This window comes from Patella vulgata, chromosome 9 (genome assembly GCF_932274485.2).
Source record: "Patella vulgata chromosome 9, xgPatVulg1.2, whole genome shotgun sequence".
NCBI lineage: Eukaryota > Metazoa > Mollusca > Gastropoda > Patellidae > Patella > Patella vulgata.
Genome location: NC_065887.2, coordinates 35,255,191 through 35,277,945, shown reverse-complemented (window position 1 = coordinate 35,277,945; position 22,755 = coordinate 35,255,191). Strand labels below are relative to the sequence as shown.

Here is a 22,755-nt window from a genome sequence, read left to right as displayed (position 1 = left end):
AGTGTATATTCCTTTATAATACAATATGTAATTCTATAATATAGTTTATATTAAATAAACAAAATTTATTGAACATTTATATTTTATTTCTCCAAAATAATCAAATACATCTGACTATTTATGAAGGGCACTCCTTGAATATTGATAATAAAAAGAAACCGAATTTCACAATCTCTACAATATGGGTAACTCATGACCTAACATTCCATTCATCAGTCATACAAATAGTGTATATGGCTAGCTAAATTTGTGAACATGAATCATCTATGTATATAATGTTTAAAGGGAATGGTGATAAAATACTGACATAATAATATTGACATACTGAATTTATCTATAAAATACTCCAAATATATATTATATATAGAGAGAGAGAAATGGGGTTTAATGTCCACTTGACACAAACTAGGTTATTTCGAGACTAACATATGGTTCAGTTTTGTTTCAATAATTCGCTTGCGCGTAGAGTTCTTTAGCAGTGGGGGAAACCGGAGGACCCAGAGAAAACCCACGAAGCTGGACAGGCAACACTATTCCTTGTCACGTGCAACCGAGGAATCGAAACCACGCCAGTTGACTCAATTGCAGACCTTATGATACAGCATGCATGTGCTAACCATTCGGCCATCCAATCCCCCTACTCCAAATATAGACATACTGAATTTATCTATAGAATCTATAAAATACTCCAAATATAGACATACTGAATTTATCTATAGAATCTATAAAATACTCCAAATATAGACATACTGAATTTATCTATAGAATCTATAAAATACTCCAAATATAGACATACTGAATTTATCTCTAGAATTAGAATCTATAAAAAACTGAATTTAATGAAAAATATAGAAAAACCCCATTTAAAATCTCAATGTGCCTAATAATATTTCCATTTTTATCTATATATATATTTGTGACTGTCGTTTGTCTGTCTGTCTGTCTGTTAGGGGTTGGCGGCTACACTAGGTCTGCCCCGAGTCTGAAATTTGGGGTATAGGGTTAGCTCGGACCGGGGAGTAACATAGGCCAGGTGGCGTTAGTCTACCACTTCCGGTTTCGGAGTTATGACCCCCGAGCAAAGCTGGTCTGTTCGGGGTTGGCGGCTACACTAGGTTTGCCCCGAGTCTGAAATTTGGGATATATGGGTAGCTCGGACCGGGGAGTAGCATAGGCCAGGTGGCGTTAGTCTACCACTTCCGGTTTCGGAGTTATGAACCCCGAGCGACGTCTGTCTATTCGGGGTTGACGGCTACATCTGCCCCGAGTCTGAAATTTGGGGTATAGGGGTAGCTCGGACCGGGGAGTAACATAGGTCAGGTGGCGTTAGTCTACCACTTCCGGTTTCGGAGTTATGACCCCCGAGCGAAGTCGGTCTGTTCGGGGTTGTCGGCTACACTAGGTCTGCCCCGAGTCTGAAATTTTGGGTATAGCGGTAGCTTGGACCGGGGAGTAACATAGGCCAGGTGGCGTTAGTCTACCACTTCCGGTTTCGGAGTTATGACCCCTGAGCGAAGCCGGTCTGTTCGGGGTTGGCGGCTACACTAGGTCTGTCCCGAGTCTGAAATTTAGGGTGTAGGGGTAGCTCGGACCAGGGAGTAACATAGACCAGGTGGCGTTAGTCTACCACTTCCGGTTTCGGAGTTATGACCCCCGAGCGAAGCCGGGTATCCTGCTAGTATTTAATAAAAATAACATCTGAAATATGGTCTTTGGATATAAATCTTGACCACTGAAAACAAGAACTTAGGTTATGTTAGTGGTAAGAAACAAGTTATTTTTCCGTAGCATACTGATGTTTTAAGACCAAAATAAACATGGAATCATAAAATCAATAGTTACTATACATGTATAATGAGAATTTACATAACTTCTGTTACCCTTGATTGATTTTAATAATTTTTGAACCAATATATGTTTTGATAATACTATAATAATGAATGTTGACTGATAAAATATATTTGCCTTTTTAGTCTTGAATATTGTGCCTTTTTTATATATTCATTTTCTGGGCCAAGAACAGGCGACACTAGTTTATTTCAGTATATAGACAGAATTGTATGTTTAGATATTTTTTTATGAACTATAGTATAATAAATTGCATTGTTTAATTTGTTGTTAATATACCAATATAGGACAGTATATAACTATTGTGAAATATGTTGTATTTATCTAATATACAAGTTTTATGACTCACTGTAATGTTTACAATCATATCAGCAGTTTATTGTATATCATATCACAGTCAATAAATAAATATAATCTAAGTGTTGAATAAATAAGCCATGCCTTTCATGCTAAAATACAATGTGAAGAATTACAATTATTCATATCTTTATATAACTGAATAATTTTGAATACTTACGATAAGCCAATTCCTTTTGAACCTTGATAGGCGCTTTAGGGATTGATAAAAAGAATCTGTTATGTATTTTAAATGCTGTTCGATATAATTTTTGTATTCTCAAATATTTTCAAGGATTTAAGATCAAGTGATGTTTAAATCTCATTTATTAATCATGAAGGATGAATATTTACATGTTATGTACCTAAAAGCCAACATTTCTACAAAACTAATAACAAGAAAATCTCAAAATTTCCCCTTGAAAGTTAAAGATGTATTGACAGCAGATTCACATAATGATATCTGATTAATAACCATCCAATAAAACTTATTTACCATTTGGTTTGTAGCCAATAACCAATATAGAAGAATCAGTCTAGATATTTAAACAACCTCCTGCTCTCACCATTGGAGAGAGGGGCACCAATGGAAAAGTTTACAAATTTAGAAGTTAAAAATGTCAAAAATGCACCTTTTATATACAACTAAGCCCTCACCCCCAAACACACACATACCCAAAGCAAAATATATTTATTACCTGATAAAAAGAAGTCAAAAATATATGAAAATATCAAAATTTTACCCTTTAAGATGCCCCTGCCCCATCCATGGCTGACCAACTTCAACATAGATAAGAAATTTGAATAAGAGCTAAAACAGCAAGCAAGCAACATATACATTTGATTAAAATTTGTCAAGTGGTTCGGAAGAAGAAGGCCCAAAAAAAAGACAAGACGATGGAATGGTTAAAAAAAAAAAATGCTCAAAATTCATTTTAACTTCACTTTATAGAACTTAATTTATAGCCCACAACCACTGTTATAATAATGATTCACGTTTCGTTAATTGTAAATATGATGTAATAATATTAAATGATAAGACCTCCACTTTAAACACTGATAAGAGATAGGACGGCATAACCCCACTTACAATAATTAAACAAAAGATTATTGTAAATACAAACATCACACCCTCTCTCAATGATATAGCATACTGAGTACAATGTGAAATAGTCATCAAAACTTTGACACAGTAAATTTATTCTTAAGTTTATTGTAAAATGTTCATAATGGCTGTATTATAAATAAGAAGTTTTCTATATAATAGAATACAGAAGAAAAAATCATGGGCTTAACTTAAAGATATATTGTAGAATACAAGATTTTAAAGCGAGAATACCAACAGACATCTTTTACTTTTTTATCTCTGGTTTAAATTTAAAATATATTCTTAAAAATTTCTTATGAAGTTCCATAATAAACAGAGACTGTTGGCCATGCAAGATACGTCTACATTTTGTACAAACAGGGGCCATAATCCACGAAGTTATGGTCCGATATGCACGAATATAAAAAGGAACCAAGACCTTTGGGATATAAACATATTTTAACTTTCATCAAAATTGGATAAAAAATTGTGACTTTTACGGGGTCCACATTCTTGGTATTACATACTTTTATACTATTTGCATACAAGGAGCAGCCATTTTGTTGGACAGTTTCGGTCGGATTTTCAAGAAATTCAAACTCAACCATCAATAGGGTGTAATGGTGATATATTTAAACGCTGGTTAAAATTTAATACAAATTGTAACTTTAGAGGGTCCACAAGCTAAAAACAAGATTTTTCGAACAATTAGGGACCATAATCCAGGAAGTTACGTTCCCATATGCGCGGTGATATATTCAAATGTTTTGTTAAATCAGATAAAAATTATGACCTCTAGATGGACAACAAGCTACAATATTCGATACTCTACATGAAAATGTGAGAAACTTCCAATCAACAGAAACTGGTAACACAAACCATTTAGAGACAGTTTGATGGGATCAATTTTCACTAAGTCAAAATGATGCAATTGATAGTCAGATAATACAGTAATTAAAACCATCGTTTTATCCAACATTTCGTTAGTAAAAATACTAACTTCTTCATCTTCATACAAAATGACTGGAAGTTAGTTATGACATCATAACTGGCTATGATATCATAATTGACTTCCAGTCATTTTGTATTTAGTTTTTCATCTGTGAATAAGTTAGTATTTTTACTAAGGAAACATTGGATAAAACGATGTTTTTTGATATTGTATTCTATTAATTATGGAATATCACAAGAAAATGTGGGTGTATAAAAAGACTTAACATTTTATTGACTAGTTGACCAATCCATATTCTTATTGACTACCCGTAATGGAGATTACTAATGGTGATTCATCTATATTCTTGTTATGATTTTGCCAAATATTTTGCTAATCTCACTGCTATAAATGACAACAGTGTTTATATTGTATCATGGATGATGTATGGCCAGTAATACAAACAACAATCATTGGGTGTATACACCATATTAGAATGACAGAGAAATGGGGTTTAACGTCCACTTGACGCAAACTAGGTCATTTTGGGACTAACATATGGTTCAATTTTATTTCAATTATTCGCTGGTGCATAGGGGTCTTTAGCAGTTGGAGGAAAGCACAGGGCCTGGAGAAAACCCACAAGGTTGGACAGGTGACCCTACTCCTTGTCACGTACAAGTGGGGAATCGAAACCATGCCACTTGACTCAATGACAGACCTTATGATCAAATGAGCATGTGTTAACCATTCGGCCCCCCCCACCCCTCGGATAACAATAATAGGTTACTTGTTGAAACGTCATGCTTTTAGAATAAAACCAATGATTGATATCCCATAGTGTGTTTTGTTTATTTCTGATGTAATCAACACCAGTTGACACCCTTCAATTAAATCAAGATATTTCTCATCAGAAATTGACATTTTTATGATGATCAAAAACAAGTCTAGAATATAAATAAACTACTTTTTCTACTTGTACTCGCTCAATCCACCACAATAAATCTGTTTTATTGTTTTTATAATAGCTTATACTGTTTGAATATAAAACATTTACAGGCAAGTGAAACATAATCAAGGAAGTCATATAAAATAAATTTATTGTTATCAAGGGACATCTAGTTTCAGAAATCAATATTGTAAGCTATAAACTTACAGGAAACAATATGGTCTAATTCAATTTATCAAAAAACACGGAAATGTAGACAACGTAAAAAGAAAAAGGTATGAGAATACAGTGCAGACAAAATAAAATATAAAAGCAACTATTAGAGCCAAACAGTGGAAGATAATAGAGATTAAGTTTGTACTTACTGTATTTGTTAAATTAGCTAACATAGGAACAACTCCATGATCTGTTATAACAGCTAAATTCTCTTCATCTTTAGCTATATTAGCTATAGCTGCACAAACACTAGCTAAAACTTCTTTATCGTCAGACTTTAATAAACTAACAATTAATTCTAAACCACCAACAAAAGATCTCACCATTTCCCCTGCATCCTGAAAACAAGACGCTTACATTATTTTTTTATTCACCACAAGCACATGCAGTTTATAGAGAGAGAGAGAAATGGGGTTTAACGTCCACTCGAAACAAAGTAGGTCATTTGGGACTACCATATGGTTCAATTTTATTTCAATAATTTGCTTGCGCGCAGGGGTCTTTAGCAGTGGAAGGAAACCGGAGGACCTGGAGAAAACCTACGAGGTTGGACAGGCGACCGTACTCCTTGTCACGTACAACTGGGAAATCAAAATCACACCAGTTGACTCAATGACAGACCTTATGATACAGCGCGGACGTGCTAACCATTTGGCAATCCAACCCCCCCCCCCCGCATGCAGTTTACATCCTTATAGAAATAACATTACATTTTACTTTCCTAACAATCAATCAATCAATCATATATTTCCTGTGACATAATTCTCGGTAATGTTTAGAAAGATTATAATAATTATTCCTATCTTCATTAGTAATGGTTACATGTACATGTGCACGGTTGGGGTTGAGGACGGGGTCATTTTGCTTCAACAGCAGTATCTTTATCATATCAGTCTTTGCATTACAACTTTCATGTACTTGGGGAGAAATTTGAAAGATCACCTATACTAGTACAGCTAACAGGTAATACTGACCAATGCTACTCACCTTAGCATTTTCAATACAAGGACATATAGCCCAGGCAGCACTGGCTTGTACATCTGTGTTTTGATTTTTGAGTAAAGACCATAATAATCTTACACCATCTAATTTATCAATTATTCTGTTAAATACAGAAAGAAAATGTACATAAAAAAATAATATTTTTATTTATATTTATTGTTTATTTCTTTGATTATAAAAAGGCAGTAATACAAAATTCAATCAAAGGTAAGTTAGTCAAATGCTAATTACGTTTATAAAAAAAATAAAAAATAAACAGTTACACATTGTTAATGACCAAAACAGCTTACGTCTTGATAAACATATAACATATCCTTTTCTGTATAAACTTTTGTACAATCTGGTTAAAACACAGATCCTATTTCGTTTCGTTTTTAAAGTTCAAAATTTTGTTTTACTTGTCTTTACTACACTAAGATCTGGAAGAGTTTTTATCATTGACGTGTTCTGGATGATGTGAGGGATTAGCCAAAGAAACGGTCTGTTACAGTGAATTCTTGGCCTTTAATTGATGCACGGAACTGTGGGTAACCCACTAGAAACATCAACGTTGATTGGTTAATCAATGTCTGACGTCATAGGGTCAAAAGCCGCTCGTTTGACCCCAGACATGAACTCCCACCATAACTTGTCAGATCTTCATATAGTGTAGGCCATCGAAAGAATAAATAAAATGAAACGAAATATAGATCTGTATTTTAATCAGATTGAACTTTTGTAAAAAACGGACCATTTGACCCCCTCGATATCATGATTATACTAAGAAAACTTACAACATATTATCTGGTTCCTCAGCACATTTACCTACAGCTCTTGTTACATTGACTAATAACGCTTGATTTGTTCCTGTTAATAAATTGACTAAATATGGTATGCCACCCGATTTACGTATCTGCATTCTATTTGGTGTTGCCTTGGCTAATTCCCCTAATGCTCCTACAACATTCACTAATACCTGAAAATAGTAAGAGCATTAACACATTTTCACTTGAAATATTCATAATTCTCAGTCCAAAATAAACAACAAAACATCTGATCTAATGTCGCCAGTATCATGTATTCCAGAAGGAATAGGCATAATCTGTTTCATACATGACAGCTGTCATCACAACTTCATGGAACAAATATAGCCCCAAAGAAATTGGAATGGATATTAACACAAGTGTACAGACAGATAGTAAAGTATACATTTCACAATGAATGAAGGCAATTTGTTACAATAACAAATTGTACCATAAAGACTTGGTACTGCATTACATCAAAAATATTATTAATTAGACATGTGTCAAGTATACATTTCACAATGAATGAAGACAATTTGTTACAATTACAAAATTGTACCATAAAAACTTGGTACTGCATTACATCAAAAATACTATTAATTAGACATACCTCTTCTGGTTGGTTATTTAATAAAGTTACTAGTTGATCAATAGCTTTTAATTCTTCAAATCTCTGAACATTTTCAGGGCTAATGGCACACTTCCAGATAGCACCTGTAGCTGCTGCCAATAATTCCTTATTTTCTACATTAGTTAGTAAAGATACTAACGGATCTAATCCACCAAACTTTCTCACTAAATCTCGGGTTTCTTTTTCTTCAGCACACTAAAACAGGTAACAAACACATCGGCTCAATTTCAAATTATAGAAAACATCAACTTTCAATATTACGCCAGATTTAGTCAACCTTAGCATGTAAAAGTCTATAACATATTTTTATGGAATCCGATAATTTGGAAACCTCAACCTTTGGACGAAACTTTCACTATGAAATCTGCCAATGTTAGTTCAGAAACTCAATAAAATTTTTTTTTGTTTCAAACAGTATTTATTCAATCAATATTTACATATAAAGATACAATATTTAATTATGGAATCTGAAAACCAGCCAGAGCTTATATAAATCCATATAACTGACTTGGATGGTCAAAACTGATAATCAAATAACACCTGTAATCTAGGGATAATTACCTATATCAACGTTTGATCTGGTTTTGTTTTCCGATAGCAAGGTGTTATTTTATCTATTGTTTCACTATTAACTCATAATCAAATAAAACTGATGTCTGTTTGATGAGGCTATGAAGAAAATTTAGTTTAATATGTGTGGTCAACAGCTTGGTAAGTGACTGACTGTCATCAAAACTGACCATTTGCAGTAATAGATTACAGATTCTATATTTTATAGATTAACATTTAAAATAATCCAGGCAAAGGGGGTGGGGGGGGCAAAAATGAACGTGATCCAGCAGTTTAGATTTTCTGAACAATCTTTACAGGAAGCACAATTAGACAAGAGCATTAATCAATTTGACTTTAAAAGAATCAGAATCATCCAAGGAAAAGAAAAAGCACTAATCTGTCAGGTTTTAAAAACTTCAGATTATATTCTTACCTTAAATATAGCTGAGGCACAATGCATCTGTAATTCTTGATTTGAACTTTTTAAATTTTGTACAAGATCTTCAATCATACCTTCAGTTCTGATAGCAAGTCTGTAGCTAGGCTGAAATAATAATAATAATAATAATAATAACATAAGATATGCACCTTCATATCATCATTTTGATGGGGAATCTTTTTTTTTCATAATGTAACAACATGAGAAAACAGAAAATAATATTTCATGATTATCAAATTTCACAACATGCCTACCTAATATAACTTACCAGTACCCTATTAAATATTTACTCTGCTACAAGACATAGCGTAATAAAAATAAAAATATGTTCATTTATACCACGCACGCACAGTTCCGTTTTAGTAGACATGCTCAAAATGCCACATTAGGCTGTAAATAGATGAGTTTTAATTTAGGGGTAATAAATTCTACAGAATAGCACCAACTTGATGCCCAAAACATTAGCCAAAAGACTATAGGTTATTTATTATCAAACAAAGGGAATTTATTGTAGATTTGTTGTTTTTTTACCTCTGAGGCACATTCTTGTAGAGTTCCTACAACCGGTATTAACATATCTTCATTTGTAGATTTGAGTAATTTAGCAAGTAGAGGTATGGAACCAGCTTTTCTCATGGCTTCTTTATTCTTCTTACTCTTGCTACAACTCCATAATGCCAGGGCGCCACAACGTGCAACCTCTACATCTTTCTCGGTGTCTGGTTTATCAGCCGGTACCTGAGCACTATCTGGTTTATTATTCCGCATCTGAGCACAATCCAACAAACTAACCTGGAAGATAAAAGGTTTAACCTCATCTGTTGATTGGTTAGATGAGAGAGAGAGAGAGAGAGAGAGAGAGAGAGAGAGAGAGAGAGAGGAAACCGGAGGACCCAGAGAAAAATTCACGAGAGGTTGAACTTGCGACCCTACTCTTAGCACGTACAACCGAGGAATCGAAAAACGACACCAGTTGACTCAATGACAGGCCTTGTGATACAACGTGCACGCGCTAACCATTCAGCCATCCAACCCCACCATTTGATGAAATAAACAAGAAATGTGTTGGAACTAGTCTCCATGGTCAAATTTACAAGTAGCTGTATAAAAGAGGTTTTCCTAAAAAATCATCAATTATAGAGGGGTCTCCTACTAATTTGATCTCAGCATTCATTGCTCTATAATTACAGTCCTATATAAAAAATTAAATTTATTTCTCTACAAAAGCTAAATAGATGACAATACTTACAAGTCTTTTAATTCCTCCATGTTGTCTGACAGTTCTTCTAGCGCGACGGAATTTAGCTACATTTGCAATTGTCTCAGCTGCCAAACATTTTAATTCTTTGTTGGAATCTCGAAGGATCTTCACCATGGTTTGTAATCCACCTAAATCAGCAATGGCTCTACGAATCTGACTGTTGCATGAAATTTCTTTTAATATCTTCAGTGCACCAATCTAAAATAGTTTAAAAATCACTATGATTTTCTAATGTTTTAGAGAATAATCTATTGGATAGTTTCCTTAAATAACATTTAGAAGTAGAGGTATAATATTCATAATAACACAACTTTATGGATTTACTACTTCTTAGTTTATTACATGCAACGTTTCAATACTTTTACAGGTATCTTTATCAAGCAAGAGTATTAAAATGTTGCATGTAATAAACTAAGTAGTAAAGCCATAAAGTTGTGTTATTATGAATATTGGATAGTTATTTATAAAAAAGCAGAAAGGTTCAATTTCAATTGTCACAAAAAATGCAAATGGGTTGATACTTACTTTACATTTAACTTCTTCTGTGTCTAGTAAATTAATTAAAACTTCTAGACCTCCGACATCTCGTATAGCTAGTTGACATGTTTCTAATGCCAAGTTAAAATCTCGTAAAGAACATAAAGCTATAATAGTAGCTGTCTGATTACCTCCCTGTCAATTACAAACACAATAATATGACAACATTATTTAGAAAATAAATAATCTGAAAACTTCTTGAAAATGCTCGTTGAATACTAATAAAATCTTAAAAAATAAATAAGGGTCGACAATTTCTGGTTAAATTTGTCAATCATAATCAAATGAAATGAAATAGGGTATAACGTCCTACTTTCGGCTCCAATTGGGCTAATGAAAATGGGCATACACCATACAGTGTGCTATGAGGGACGTTTTTCTCATATATCGAATTCCAACGACCACCAAGGGTTCTTTTACATGCATGCTAATGCGAACGTGGACCTCGTTTTTCCATCTCTTCTGAACGACTATACGTCATCTCTTGCCAGGACCTTTGTCCTGCACCACTGACAAGGGGGGACTGGGCCGGAAAATCCTGATGTATTTTCTCTGCCAATACCCGGATCGAACACAGGACCTCCAGAGTCCAGATTAGCGAGCCATGTCTTACTCACTGAGCCTACACTGCTCCCCAAATCATAGAGAAAAGAAAATATGAATCTATTGATGGAGTTATCCCCCTTTAGTCTTCAAGCAGTATTTGTTTATATCCACTCATGGGTTGGTTCTTACAATCATAAAGTAAAGAAGAAACCATCAAATAATGCTAGAAGACTAAAGGGGGATAACTCCATTAATCAACTCACATTTTAACATTGAATACAAATGGTTCAATTCCAGAAATAGAATACCTTTAAATATTTGACAAGTTTCTGTATTTGCCAGTACTCCGAAGGTAAATCAGCATTAGCTTCTGCTCGTCTCTCAACAGCTTCTTCTTCTTCTTCGCTTTCTGTATCACTTTCACTAAATGAATCTTCAGCATCTATTGGTGTCTTTGACTTTAATCTGTAAATAATTCCAGTATGGAATCAGAATTCATTATTGGTCTATATCAATCAATATTGATGTTGTTACCATGAAAATATGGGATCCTATTATCCAATATTTAAGACACAAAATATAATAATAATAAAAGACGTCAAGAATGGACTCAGCAGGTGCATACAATAGCCGTTCAACTTCAGTTTGGGTTGCTCACATATATTTCAATGATTATAAATGATTCAAAATTAAAAATAAGATGTAAAACACATTTTATACACTCAAATTACATTAATGTATGCTTTTAGACCCATTTTCATCTATCTTAAGGTTCCAAAATATTTAGAGCTATACACCCTTTAATTATATCTACTAAATAATAATCTAGATAAAATATTTAAATATAAATGAAATGGAGTTTTACGTCCTACTGTTGTGTTCCGACTGGACTAATGAAGATTGATATCTACATAGATTATCAGGAATAGATTTATTTACCTCTGTACAGTTTTACTTTTCTTTTCTGTTTTAGTCACACTTGTATCTTGCTCTCTATAAAAATATACATAATCATATTGTAATCTTTATCATTCTTAGAGTTACATATAAACCTCAGTTCCATTGGTATATCATCACTCACTATATTATCTTTTTTCATCAGATAAATTTTCAAAAGACTTAGTACTTACAAGTAATTGTATCAGGCCTGTAACTAGGGTGTGTGTGTGTGTGTGTGCAGGGGGCAAAAAGTCTCCTCCCCCCCCTCCCGGTAAAAAATTTGTCGACCATAAAAACAATAGATATACATTGTCCATCAATTTTACAGCCCCCCCTGAGAACACTTCGCGCCCGCCTCGTTGCTCTGAGGAAGTTAGGACCCTGGATAGTATATAATGTGTCATAAAATGGTAGCCATTGTCTAGTAGAATTTCAACTTACTTTTGTAAAGTGTTTTCCTCCATATCTAATGCTTTCCATTTTAAAGATGGTTCTAATTTTTTCTTATTCTGTGTTCTATTTTTCTGGTTTTTATCTTTTTCCATCTGTTGATCTTTCTCATTCCTTGTGTGATGATCGTTGGAGTGTTTCTGTTCTGATTCGTCGTGATCTCGTTTTTCAGACATCTCAATCTTTTTCTTATCGTTTTGTTCAACTTTTAATGCAAATTCCTTTAAAATTAAAACAAAATGTAAATTATCCTAGTAAAAAATACTTCCTCCACTCAGATTCATTCACATGCATAGTTTATCTACTACTAGTCTGATCAGAATCTTTGTAGGATTATATCATTATTATTATTATTAACAAATTTACATAGAGCATAACTTCCACTGTACAAAACTAAAAGATACATAAATAAAAGGACATATTCCTTCTCAATGTATATCCATTTAATATGATACAGTTACATGTTTAAGAATATCTATTTGACAGATGGCATCATTTCTGATATGGGGTACAATCTATTTGTTTTCCAAACTGAATTATCAAAGGGTACAGTAATTATCACAAAAATTTACCAATTTCTTTTAAAATATTCAGCTTACGTATAATACTTTCAAAAGTTTTTATACATCTAAAAACACACCTTTATAAAGAAGCTTTTATATAAACGTTTTAAATGTTACTTTTATAGATGTTTTGTAACCTGTGTTTTATTCTGTATGTTTTATACTTTTGTCTAATTCTTTTACTCTAACCCTTTTATTTATATATACTTTTAATTTATGTATTTTTTAATTGTGTACAGCGCATATGGGCACCTAACAGTGGAAGCTATGCGCTTTATAAATTTTTCAATAATATGATAATATTACCATATAAACGTTCTTCCAGTTTATCAAATATATACGTATTATAAAATTGTATCCATTTAATTCTGTATTTATACACCCATATAATCTGTTAATATGCAGTATTAACATATGTACGATTTAAGGAAAGGTGTTTTACAAATCTCATTTAGATATCCTGAATAAAATATTGTTTATTAAAAAAATATGTTACCTGTTTATCAATTAGTTCAGAAAATTTAGCACTTTTACTTTTCAATAATGAAACTAAATCTCTGTAGGTATTTGAATCTGGTCGACCATAATCTAATTGATTAGCTTTTTCATTGACTGGACCCTGTATATAAAAATAATTAAAAAAAATAAATAGGCCATCAAAAATAAAATAAATATATCTCAATCTAAAAAGTAATTCATCGTAAAGACATTTTTAAAAGTCAAACTGAGATAGGAAACAAAAGGTTTAAATAGAAGAATCTAAATACAGTCGAAGAAGAATAAATACAGTAGAAGAATAATAAATACAAAAATTACTAAATTAACTAAATAAAGAAATATTATATCAAACAAAAGTCATAGAAAAAAAAACAACAACACTGTTCAGTGTTTACTTACACAAGCCTAAATAATGTCTTGGCTAGAAAACAATACTATGACATCACATAATAGATATATGACATCATCACAATAGCACTACAATATGCATGTTTGTGGTTACTAATAAAAAAAAGACTAGGCTACTATGTATTCTGCATAACATATTTTTCCATTTCTTTCAAATTTCATTAAGAAGAATGGTAAATGTGACTTTTGAGAAGTGATTAATAAATTTATTATGATGTGACCTTATGACATCACAATTAAATTATGACGTCATCGCAACAACCAAATGAAATCCATTATTTCACCTATAATATGGATATTTTAGTTCTATTTCGGTTCAAAATTAATTTGCAAAAACAAACTAATTTAGTAATATACAACTAATTAGTGACATTAACATTACCCTTTAAAAGAAATTAAAATCCATTAAAAAACCAATATAGATCTTCGACTTGTTACAAGCAGATTTAAAATGTCTGACTATATAAGTAGAATGTAAAATCACAATGTAATTACCAATTCTAAATTAATACCAAAAAAAATACATAATCATTCATTTCAATATTAGAATTATTATCCTTATTGTCTATTAATGTCTATTAATGTCTGTCCATTCTGATAAGGTTATTAATGTCTTTCCATTCTTGTCACACAGAATCTAGATCTATCTTATTGTTGAAAATATGCCAGTAGTTTCTCCAATATTTATTAAAAAACATGTTTTAACTATATAAGTTTTTATTACTTACATTATTTAAATAATAACCACTGGTATTAGCTGTGATGTACAATGGATTGTCATTATCATGAACTCTGACACACAGATAACATATATCACCATGGAGTTGTCGCCAAGGTTGAGCTCTGCAGCCATTTTGGGACACAAATGTTTCTCCTACAAAAAAAAAAAAAACCACCTTAAAACCCAAAACTAAATAACATTTATATATTTTTCCCCAATATTGCATGGTTTTTTTTAATCACCAAGGAGACAATTAACAGTGTTGTCATGGTTACAAATATTTTTCTTCAGATTTTTCTTTTTTTTTTGTTTAAGTGCTTCTAAATAAAAATGGAAGTCAATGATCTTAATTTTGGGGGCTTTAATCCTTTCCTTTTAATAATTTCAATCATTTTTTGAATAAACAGTTAAAAAATCAAATAAAAAAAAATATAAAAGTCTGATAAATGAACAATTATTTATGAAATAATAAAAACAGTTTCTATGTTAAGCTTAAAAATATGCAACATGATATTTTAATGTTCATTAAATTTTGTTTTATGAATAGAGAGAAATAGGGTTTAACATCCACTCAACACAAACTAGGTCATTTTGGGACTAACATATAGTTCAATTTTATTTCAATAATTTGCTTGCGCGTTGGGTTCTTTAGCAGTGGGAGGAAACTGGAGAACCCGGAGAAAACCCACGAGGTTGGACAGGCGACTCAATGACAGACCTTATGATACAATACACAAGTGCTAACCATTCGGCCATCCAACCCCCCTTTTATGAAAAGATGATTAATAAGAGTTTTTAATTTACCATAATAATCAATGTATTCTACAACACATCTCTCTTCATCATCTCCAGATAACTGTTGTAAAATACTCACTTCACCATCAACTGTTGCTGGACTTAATCGTACTTCACTAAAAAAAATATATATTATTATAATAATACAGTTAAAAGCTATATCAAAATTGGTAAAAATAAAAAGATAGTAATTTTAAAAAATACAATATGTAAGCTTTGATTGATTAATAATATTTAAAAATTTTTGGTAGTTAAACTAACTAATATGTGGATACTATATTTATATATATACAATGTTATGTATCTTATTAACTATCAATAGCCTTTATAAATAAGATTGCAAAAGAGAACTGTTATGATAAGAAATCTATCCCCTTTAACACCATATGGAATGATTCAAAGTCGACTAGGGATGGAGTGGCGAGGGTCCAATGTACTCTCTGCCTTTTATGTTTCTATTGAGTGAAGGAAATGGGAAAATTATAAAATTGTGTGCTTTTATTTGCCCTCGTCAATTTCTAGCCCAAAACTTGAAGCAAGTCCCAGAGAAAGCAATTTCCACTTCGACTTGGATAAAAGGCCCAAAAATGTGAGATGTTTTTAATTTCAACCTCTGTTCAGTATTTGAAGACGGCTCTTGAGGGAAGTGAAATGATATATATTCTACCCACCGGTTTCTATTATTCACCTCTTAAATTTATTAAACATTATCTCAACATATTGTTGATTTTATCCGAAAAATGCTGATAATATTTCAGATGAAGAGTTGATTTCCGTTTGGAGGGATCATCTTTCATTAAGATGGTATGTCCGGGCAATTCAACCTTAATAAGGAACATATATTCAAATTGACGAAACGGAAAACAGGGTGTTTACTGAGATAATATGTCACAAAACTCAAGAAAAACAAAGTTGATACAACCCATGGTTGACGTATAATGTACAAGCGCCATTTTTCAAATTCACCAAATTTTATTTCACTTTTTATTGTCGAATTATTCAACAAATTTTGGCAGCAAAGTAAAGTACCAAAAAATCTAATTTGGTTGAAAAAGGACAAAGTTATAATTTTTGTAAATTTGTTTTTATAATCTCTAGAAAAAACAAATGATCACACCCTTTAGATGTTTTTTTACTCCATGACAAAAGAAAACATGTTTCCAAATTCCTTACATTTTAGAAGTCACGACAACTACATCATAAACATTTCATTAAATTTTAGAGAAAACAGTAAAAATTTATAGTTGCATGCATTACATGCATGATTTTCTGAAAGACTGCCATTTTTACAGAAGGATACGAAACTGATACATTTAAGGCAATGACGCCATACCAGGCGAAAATGTCGGACACAATAACAAGGGTATAAAATCTCCTCAAAATTTGCTAGAAATAAGACAGTTACAGCACGAAAAACTAAAATCACAATACTCAAACCAACAAATATTTACACTTTGTCAAGTCCTGGTGATTTCTACAATATATTTCACATATTAGTTTCGCATTTGGAAATTTACGGATTGTGTTAGAAATGACAGGAACTCGGTCACAGAATTGCAGTCATTTTATAAGCAAAGCACACAAAGCGTCAAAACTGTGATTTCCTAGTTTTCAAACTGTGTTTCTCAAGATCGTTAACTTAAAGTATCTGTGTTTATTTTCTGAGAAGCAGAGTAATTCGGTTCAGCAGACGATATCAAGCTCGAAACTATGATGTGAATGTGGTAACATCACGCAAAATTCCTTGGTGTCTAAACACTGAGATTACCCATACTAGTGATCCAAAAACTTTTAAAAATAAACAAATTTCTAAAATGCGTTTTTGACGTATTTTTTTTTTTTTAACAAAGATTTGATGCAAAAAACAGGGGAAGAGGGGGTAGGTCTGTGATTTTCTGATTCATACTGCTCAAAAAGAATGGAATTATTCATGAAATAAAATTAGTATGAACTAATGTTTTTAATTTCAAATGGAAACAAATATGACTAAAACATGGCAAGAAATTTGCAAGCAAATCAAAAACCTGTCGCTTAAAGAATCTGAGGTGTGCAAAAACAGTTGAAGTAGAGGCAGACACTGAGATTAAAACCATTGAACATATTGTCTGTTATAGATTACTACAAGACGAGACGTAAAATTCACGTTACACTTGTATAAATACATCTCTAGGTACCAATAGTTGGCAACCAACAAACAAACTTGCATCATAAAATTACCCATGGTACAAGAGAAAAAAAAACCTAATTCTCGGAACCAAGCTCTTTGTGTTTACATCACATATGTTCCCATTGCAGACGCAATTTAAAAAACTCTGTGCCAGCTTGGATAGTAATGTAGAATAGACAAGAATTTCGCTGAGGTTTACTCGGGGGAAATTGAATCCACTGACACATTTGGCAAGTAATAATATTGTTGAGTACATATCTATTAGTTAGTGATATGCTTATTTCTACAAATGGTACCATTGAGTACAGTGGATCATATTAATCAACCATAAACCTTGATGTATATATTGATAATACTCTCTCTATGAAATCTAAATAAATACAAGTATTGATTAAACGGACCTCCCCTCTCGACTCAGAACATATTACCAGTTACTGTTCCTAAATATATACACAAATTTACCTTAAGACATCACATTTATATTCCTCATTGTTCTCATTTTTGTCATACGATCGCCTGTAACTATCAATTATATCAGTTGTAACTATCAATTATATCAGTTGTAATTTTCAATTATATCAGCTGTAACTATCAATTATATCAGCTGTAACTATCAATTATATTACCTGGACTATCAATTGTATCAGATGTAACTATCAATCATATCACTTGAAACTCTCACTTATATTATTTGAGACTATCAATTATATTACTTTAGCCCATTCATTATATTACTTTAGCCCATTCATTATATTACTTAAGACTATCAATTATATTACTTGAGATTATCAATTATATTACTTGAGACTATCAATTATATTACTTGAGACTATCAATTATATTACTTGAGATTATCAATTATATTAATCTAGACTATCAATTATATTACTCAAGACCATTAATTATATTACTTGAGACTATCAATTACATTATTTGAGAATAGTAATTATATTACTTTCGGCTTATAAGTTAAATTACCTGGGGCTGGGACTATCAATTATATTACTCGATACTATCAATTATATTAATTGAAACCATCAATATTTGCTTGAGACTATCAATTATTTGACCTGGGACTATAAATTATATATTATCCATGACTATGGGGAACAATTAATCACTTGTCAAACGATGCATATAAATACTAAATTCTCCTAGACTTTCATAGAAATCTTATATTTATTATTTCCTGAATTTGATGTAATTGGTATATTTTTTTTTAAAAAAAGTATCAACAATTATTACCTTGACATTTTTTGTATACTGAGATTCATTAATTGTTCATCAAGGCGTAATAATTTCAACCTCAGTCTGAGAACAATTTTCTTTTCTTCTATTTCTGCAGAATTAGATCCATCAGCAGACTGTTTTGCATTCTGTTCAATTTCTTTTGTAATTTCTTCAATATATCGGAAGATAGAATTATCATCTGTATCAACTGTTGCAAATCTTTCACCTAATAAAAAAACTACTGGATCTCTATTGGCTGAAAAAAATACATTAAAATCATGTCAACATGTCCATAATCTTGTTGCTTATTTATGATTACATTTTCACTTTGTAAATTGCCCCTGAACATGTTATATGAAAGGGTACACTATGAATATGCTGTAATAATAATAATAATTTACTTTCAGTATCTTTCTTAGTTGTGGATATTAGGCAAACTTATTTATAAGAATCGAGACATGGCTCCCATTTCAATCTATGTCACTCCCGACTGACTGACAATGAAATTGACAGGCTGAGAAATATATATATGCCAGTTAATAAAGAGGCATTAACAGTGGTGAAAATTATAATATCCACTGCTAGTAGGAGTGTTCAAATTAGAGTACATGCAAAATATTACAATGTATCTGATCAAACAGGGAACTGAAATAACGAGAAGTTATTTCCCCTTTTAAAAATAAATCAAGGCACTTATGGGATTTGCGAACAGACTGTATGACATAATGATCGTTTGTGTGAATTTGTCGACATTGAGTTTGATTACCCTATAGGACCAATGATACTACATTCTATTTCACCCATTTCTCACCTTCCAAACAGCTTCTTAGTTCTACAATTTTCTTGTCACCAGCAGCACGGAGTACTTGTTCACCATAGCCTAAAGTCTGAACACTGATCTCATATGTATCTTTAGTTAATTTGTGCATTAAAAACAGCGGTTGATCATCTTTAGGCGATTTTTTATCAGATACAACATCATCACCACTGGAATAACAAACAAGAGGAATTATAACATTATGAAGTTCTAAATACACATATCTAAATCATTAATTAGTGCCATCTCTTTATTATTGTAATATGATATAAACTAATTACAAAAACACGGCTGTGTCAACATATTCTATGGAACCCGTAAATATATACATGTATTCAAATTAAGTGTTTACTAAACTCTCTGAATGAGTCCTTGACAAAACAAAAAAAAAGGTGTGGTCAACTTAATGACACTCATTACACAGTAAAGTGAAACGTGACTTGAACTATCAGTCTACAGTACGATTTACAAATAAACAAGCTGGCTTTATATGCATATTTTAAAATTTTGTTTTATCCTATATTTTTAGCATAAAAATGTATTTGTAAATGTTACTATAATAATACATAAATAATCTGCTGATTAGTTAAAGATACATTACGGGATATTAGATAAAAAGTTGGCAGTTCTCACTATAATAGTTAAAGGCTAGATAATGTAAAGGGAATTTGCTGAAAATTCCAGTCAAATTGATCGGCCTAGTCTCGATCATCATTACTAAACTTGGTAAGATAAAACACAGTCTTGATTATCCATTTCATGATTAAATCATGAATGAAAGTTGAGCAGCAAATCGGATCCTAATCCAGTAAATATCGAAGGCTAGCAATGACATCGAGAGTTGATTATGGTCTGGATAAGTTACTTAATGTCTAATCAATAATTTAGATAACATTTCAGGTCTAAAGAGACCTGCAACAGGCAGATTTAGCTCTTGCATAATGTATGTTTAACTAGGGAAAAGGGTTTGCAACAAAATTGAGTTAATTATATTATTAATGCATCTTGCATCAGAATTCAACAACCGAGGAGAAATATTAAGAAAAAAATTATATTTTACCTGTCAGTAAATCCAGCTCCTTGAAATTGTGAAGGGTTTAGTGATGTATGCCATCTTAGTGGATTTTTAAAGACAAGTTGTGATTCTTCTGGAGATTTGCCAACTGTTTCAACAAACTTAAGAATTGAGTTTAATAAATCTTCGTTAATGGGTGTAAATTCTAACTTTCCTCCACAGCCATCTTTAGCAGATGTCCATTGTGCTGCTCTTTGTAGTGCCTGACCCATTTTAATTTGTCTAAAAAAACACAGAAAATAACATCAATATTTGTAGAGGAGTGACAGCTTATCTTGATAATCAATCAGACATAAAAGAGAACATATTTGATAAGTTATTCATCCAGAACAATATTCACATCAGAATGCAATATAGAGATAATCTTAATTCGATTATTAATATTCTCCAAAGTTATTACCACTCATCAATTGGGAGTTCAAAGGTCTAGCTCTGCCATGTGGATGATTGAGAGATTTATCTCAAATTTTGTTTAAATTCTAATTTCAACATCCCAATGGGTTACATGTTTTCAAATGGAAAATTATTGTTTTTTGAACAATGAAGATCTAGTTTAACTTAAAATCTTGAAATGAATAAAATGCAGAAAGTAATAAAATTAATATGTCACTTAACGGACATATATTGTGAAACATTAGACTACAGCTTGAAGATTTCAGACCATGTTCCAGAAATCTAATATCATTCATTCACCAAGAATACATTAACTATTAACAGCCTCTAGCTAGGTGATATACAAGGTTTACCCCTATACTGTACATGTCAACTCATAACAAGTTTTTCTAAAATTCTAATTCTAATTGATAAAGGGATTTGAAAACTATTTTCTATGAAAGAGTGGCCCTAAAAAAATTTTAAAATTTAATTTTGCATTTCAATATCATGCTACAGCAGGCTATTTTGGGAATACATACTGAAATTAAATAATCATTCATAGATAGCCTATTGAACATTACAATTATGACATGTTGCAAATGGTATTCCTATTATTGGCGCAGTGATATAATTTCAGAATGTGATCAATATTGTTTACTTTTGTAATTAATTTAATATTCAACTAAGAAATTAAAGAATTCACCACGACAACCAGACTGTAGGACTAGGAGATGAGATACCCAAAGTCATAAAAAGTGTCCTCCAGATCCCATGCCCAGTCGAACGTCCTCAGTCTCATGTCATTCATTGGTTTCGACAATCATTTATTATATACCACAAAATTGTGACAATAACAGGTGCCAAATTCCTAAAATAACCCCTTTCCACCACAAATATATGACAGTGACCTAAACTGCAAGAAAATATAGAGACGGTACGCTATAGTATTAGTATAATTTTAGTGTATAAGTAGCTGGCTATAGTCTGAGATGGACCTCTAATTAGAACCCAATACTATTTCTAGCACAGTAGGAGTGCTTATGAATAAAATAAAATTTTAAAAAAAATTAAAAATCTTTACCAAAGGAACATGCAATAATTAAAGTCTGGTAATTCTAGTTAGATCTAAACAACCGGTGTAACGACTACACGAGTTTACGGATGCGATCCAGTGTTGGAGTTTGCACTTTCTCAGCAAAGTGTCCGCTTTCTAAAACCGTTATAAACAAAATCAAAGCTTAAATAACTGCTTACCTGTTTGTTTCAATATGAGTATTGTAGGTGCATCTACAGATATTTACTGTTATTTGACAAAATAATAACAAGCACCTTGCTAAAAATGTTTACATACGGCAACCGTTGCTAGGTCAGCACGCATGCTTCGATCAAACGGAAGCGAAACTGGGAAAAGAGAGATAACTCCATTTAATTAGTTGGAGGCAGACCACAAATAATCTCTCCTTTGACTGCAATAACAGTTGGAATTTGACATAAGGGTAGGCCGTAGCGCCGCTGTCCGGGCAAAATTTCCCTCATGGCACACGGTATGGCGTATGCTCGTCTTCATTCGCCCAGTGGGAGCAGAACAGTAGGGCGTTAA

At 32.1% G+C, this 22,755-nt stretch overlaps 1 protein-coding gene across 2 annotated transcripts in view; it reads right to left on the bottom strand.

Moving 5' to 3' along the window:
- The window catches only part of LOC126832099 (outer dynein arm-docking complex subunit 2), a 28,545-nt gene extending 6,000 nt beyond the window's left edge, over positions 1–22,545 (bottom strand). The window contains exons 1-19 of one of the 2 annotated variants that reach the window (XM_056103388.1): positions 22,410–22,545; positions 20,766–21,002; positions 19,700–19,875; positions 18,904–19,144; positions 15,501–15,607; positions 14,704–14,849; positions 13,566–13,688; positions 12,498–12,727; positions 12,057–12,110; positions 11,426–11,582; positions 10,560–10,706; positions 10,023–10,232; positions 9,305–9,565; positions 8,768–8,878; positions 7,762–7,977; positions 7,143–7,324; positions 6,355–6,469; positions 5,517–5,705; positions 2,366–2,398 (exon numbers count right to left, since the gene is read on the bottom strand). In XM_056103388.1, coding sequence (XP_055959363.1) covers positions 2,366–2,398; positions 5,517–5,705; positions 6,355–6,469; positions 7,143–7,324; positions 7,762–7,977; positions 8,768–8,878; positions 9,305–9,565; positions 10,023–10,232; positions 10,560–10,706; positions 11,426–11,582; positions 12,057–12,110; positions 12,498–12,727; positions 13,566–13,688; positions 14,704–14,849; positions 15,501–15,607; positions 18,904–19,144; positions 19,700–19,875; positions 20,766–20,992 — 2,925 coding nt within the window. In that variant the 5' untranslated portion in view covers positions 20,993–21,002; positions 22,410–22,545. The remainder of the gene's footprint in view (positions 1–2,365; positions 2,399–5,516; positions 5,706–6,354; positions 6,470–7,142; positions 7,325–7,761; positions 7,978–8,767; positions 8,879–9,304; positions 9,566–10,022; positions 10,233–10,559; positions 10,707–11,425; positions 11,583–12,056; positions 12,111–12,497; positions 12,728–13,565; positions 13,689–14,703; positions 14,850–15,500; positions 15,608–18,903; positions 19,145–19,699; positions 19,876–20,765; positions 21,003–22,409) is intronic. The other variant, XM_050562785.1, reaches the window with a different exon arrangement.
- Between the last annotated feature and the right edge of the window lie 210 nt (positions 22,546–22,755).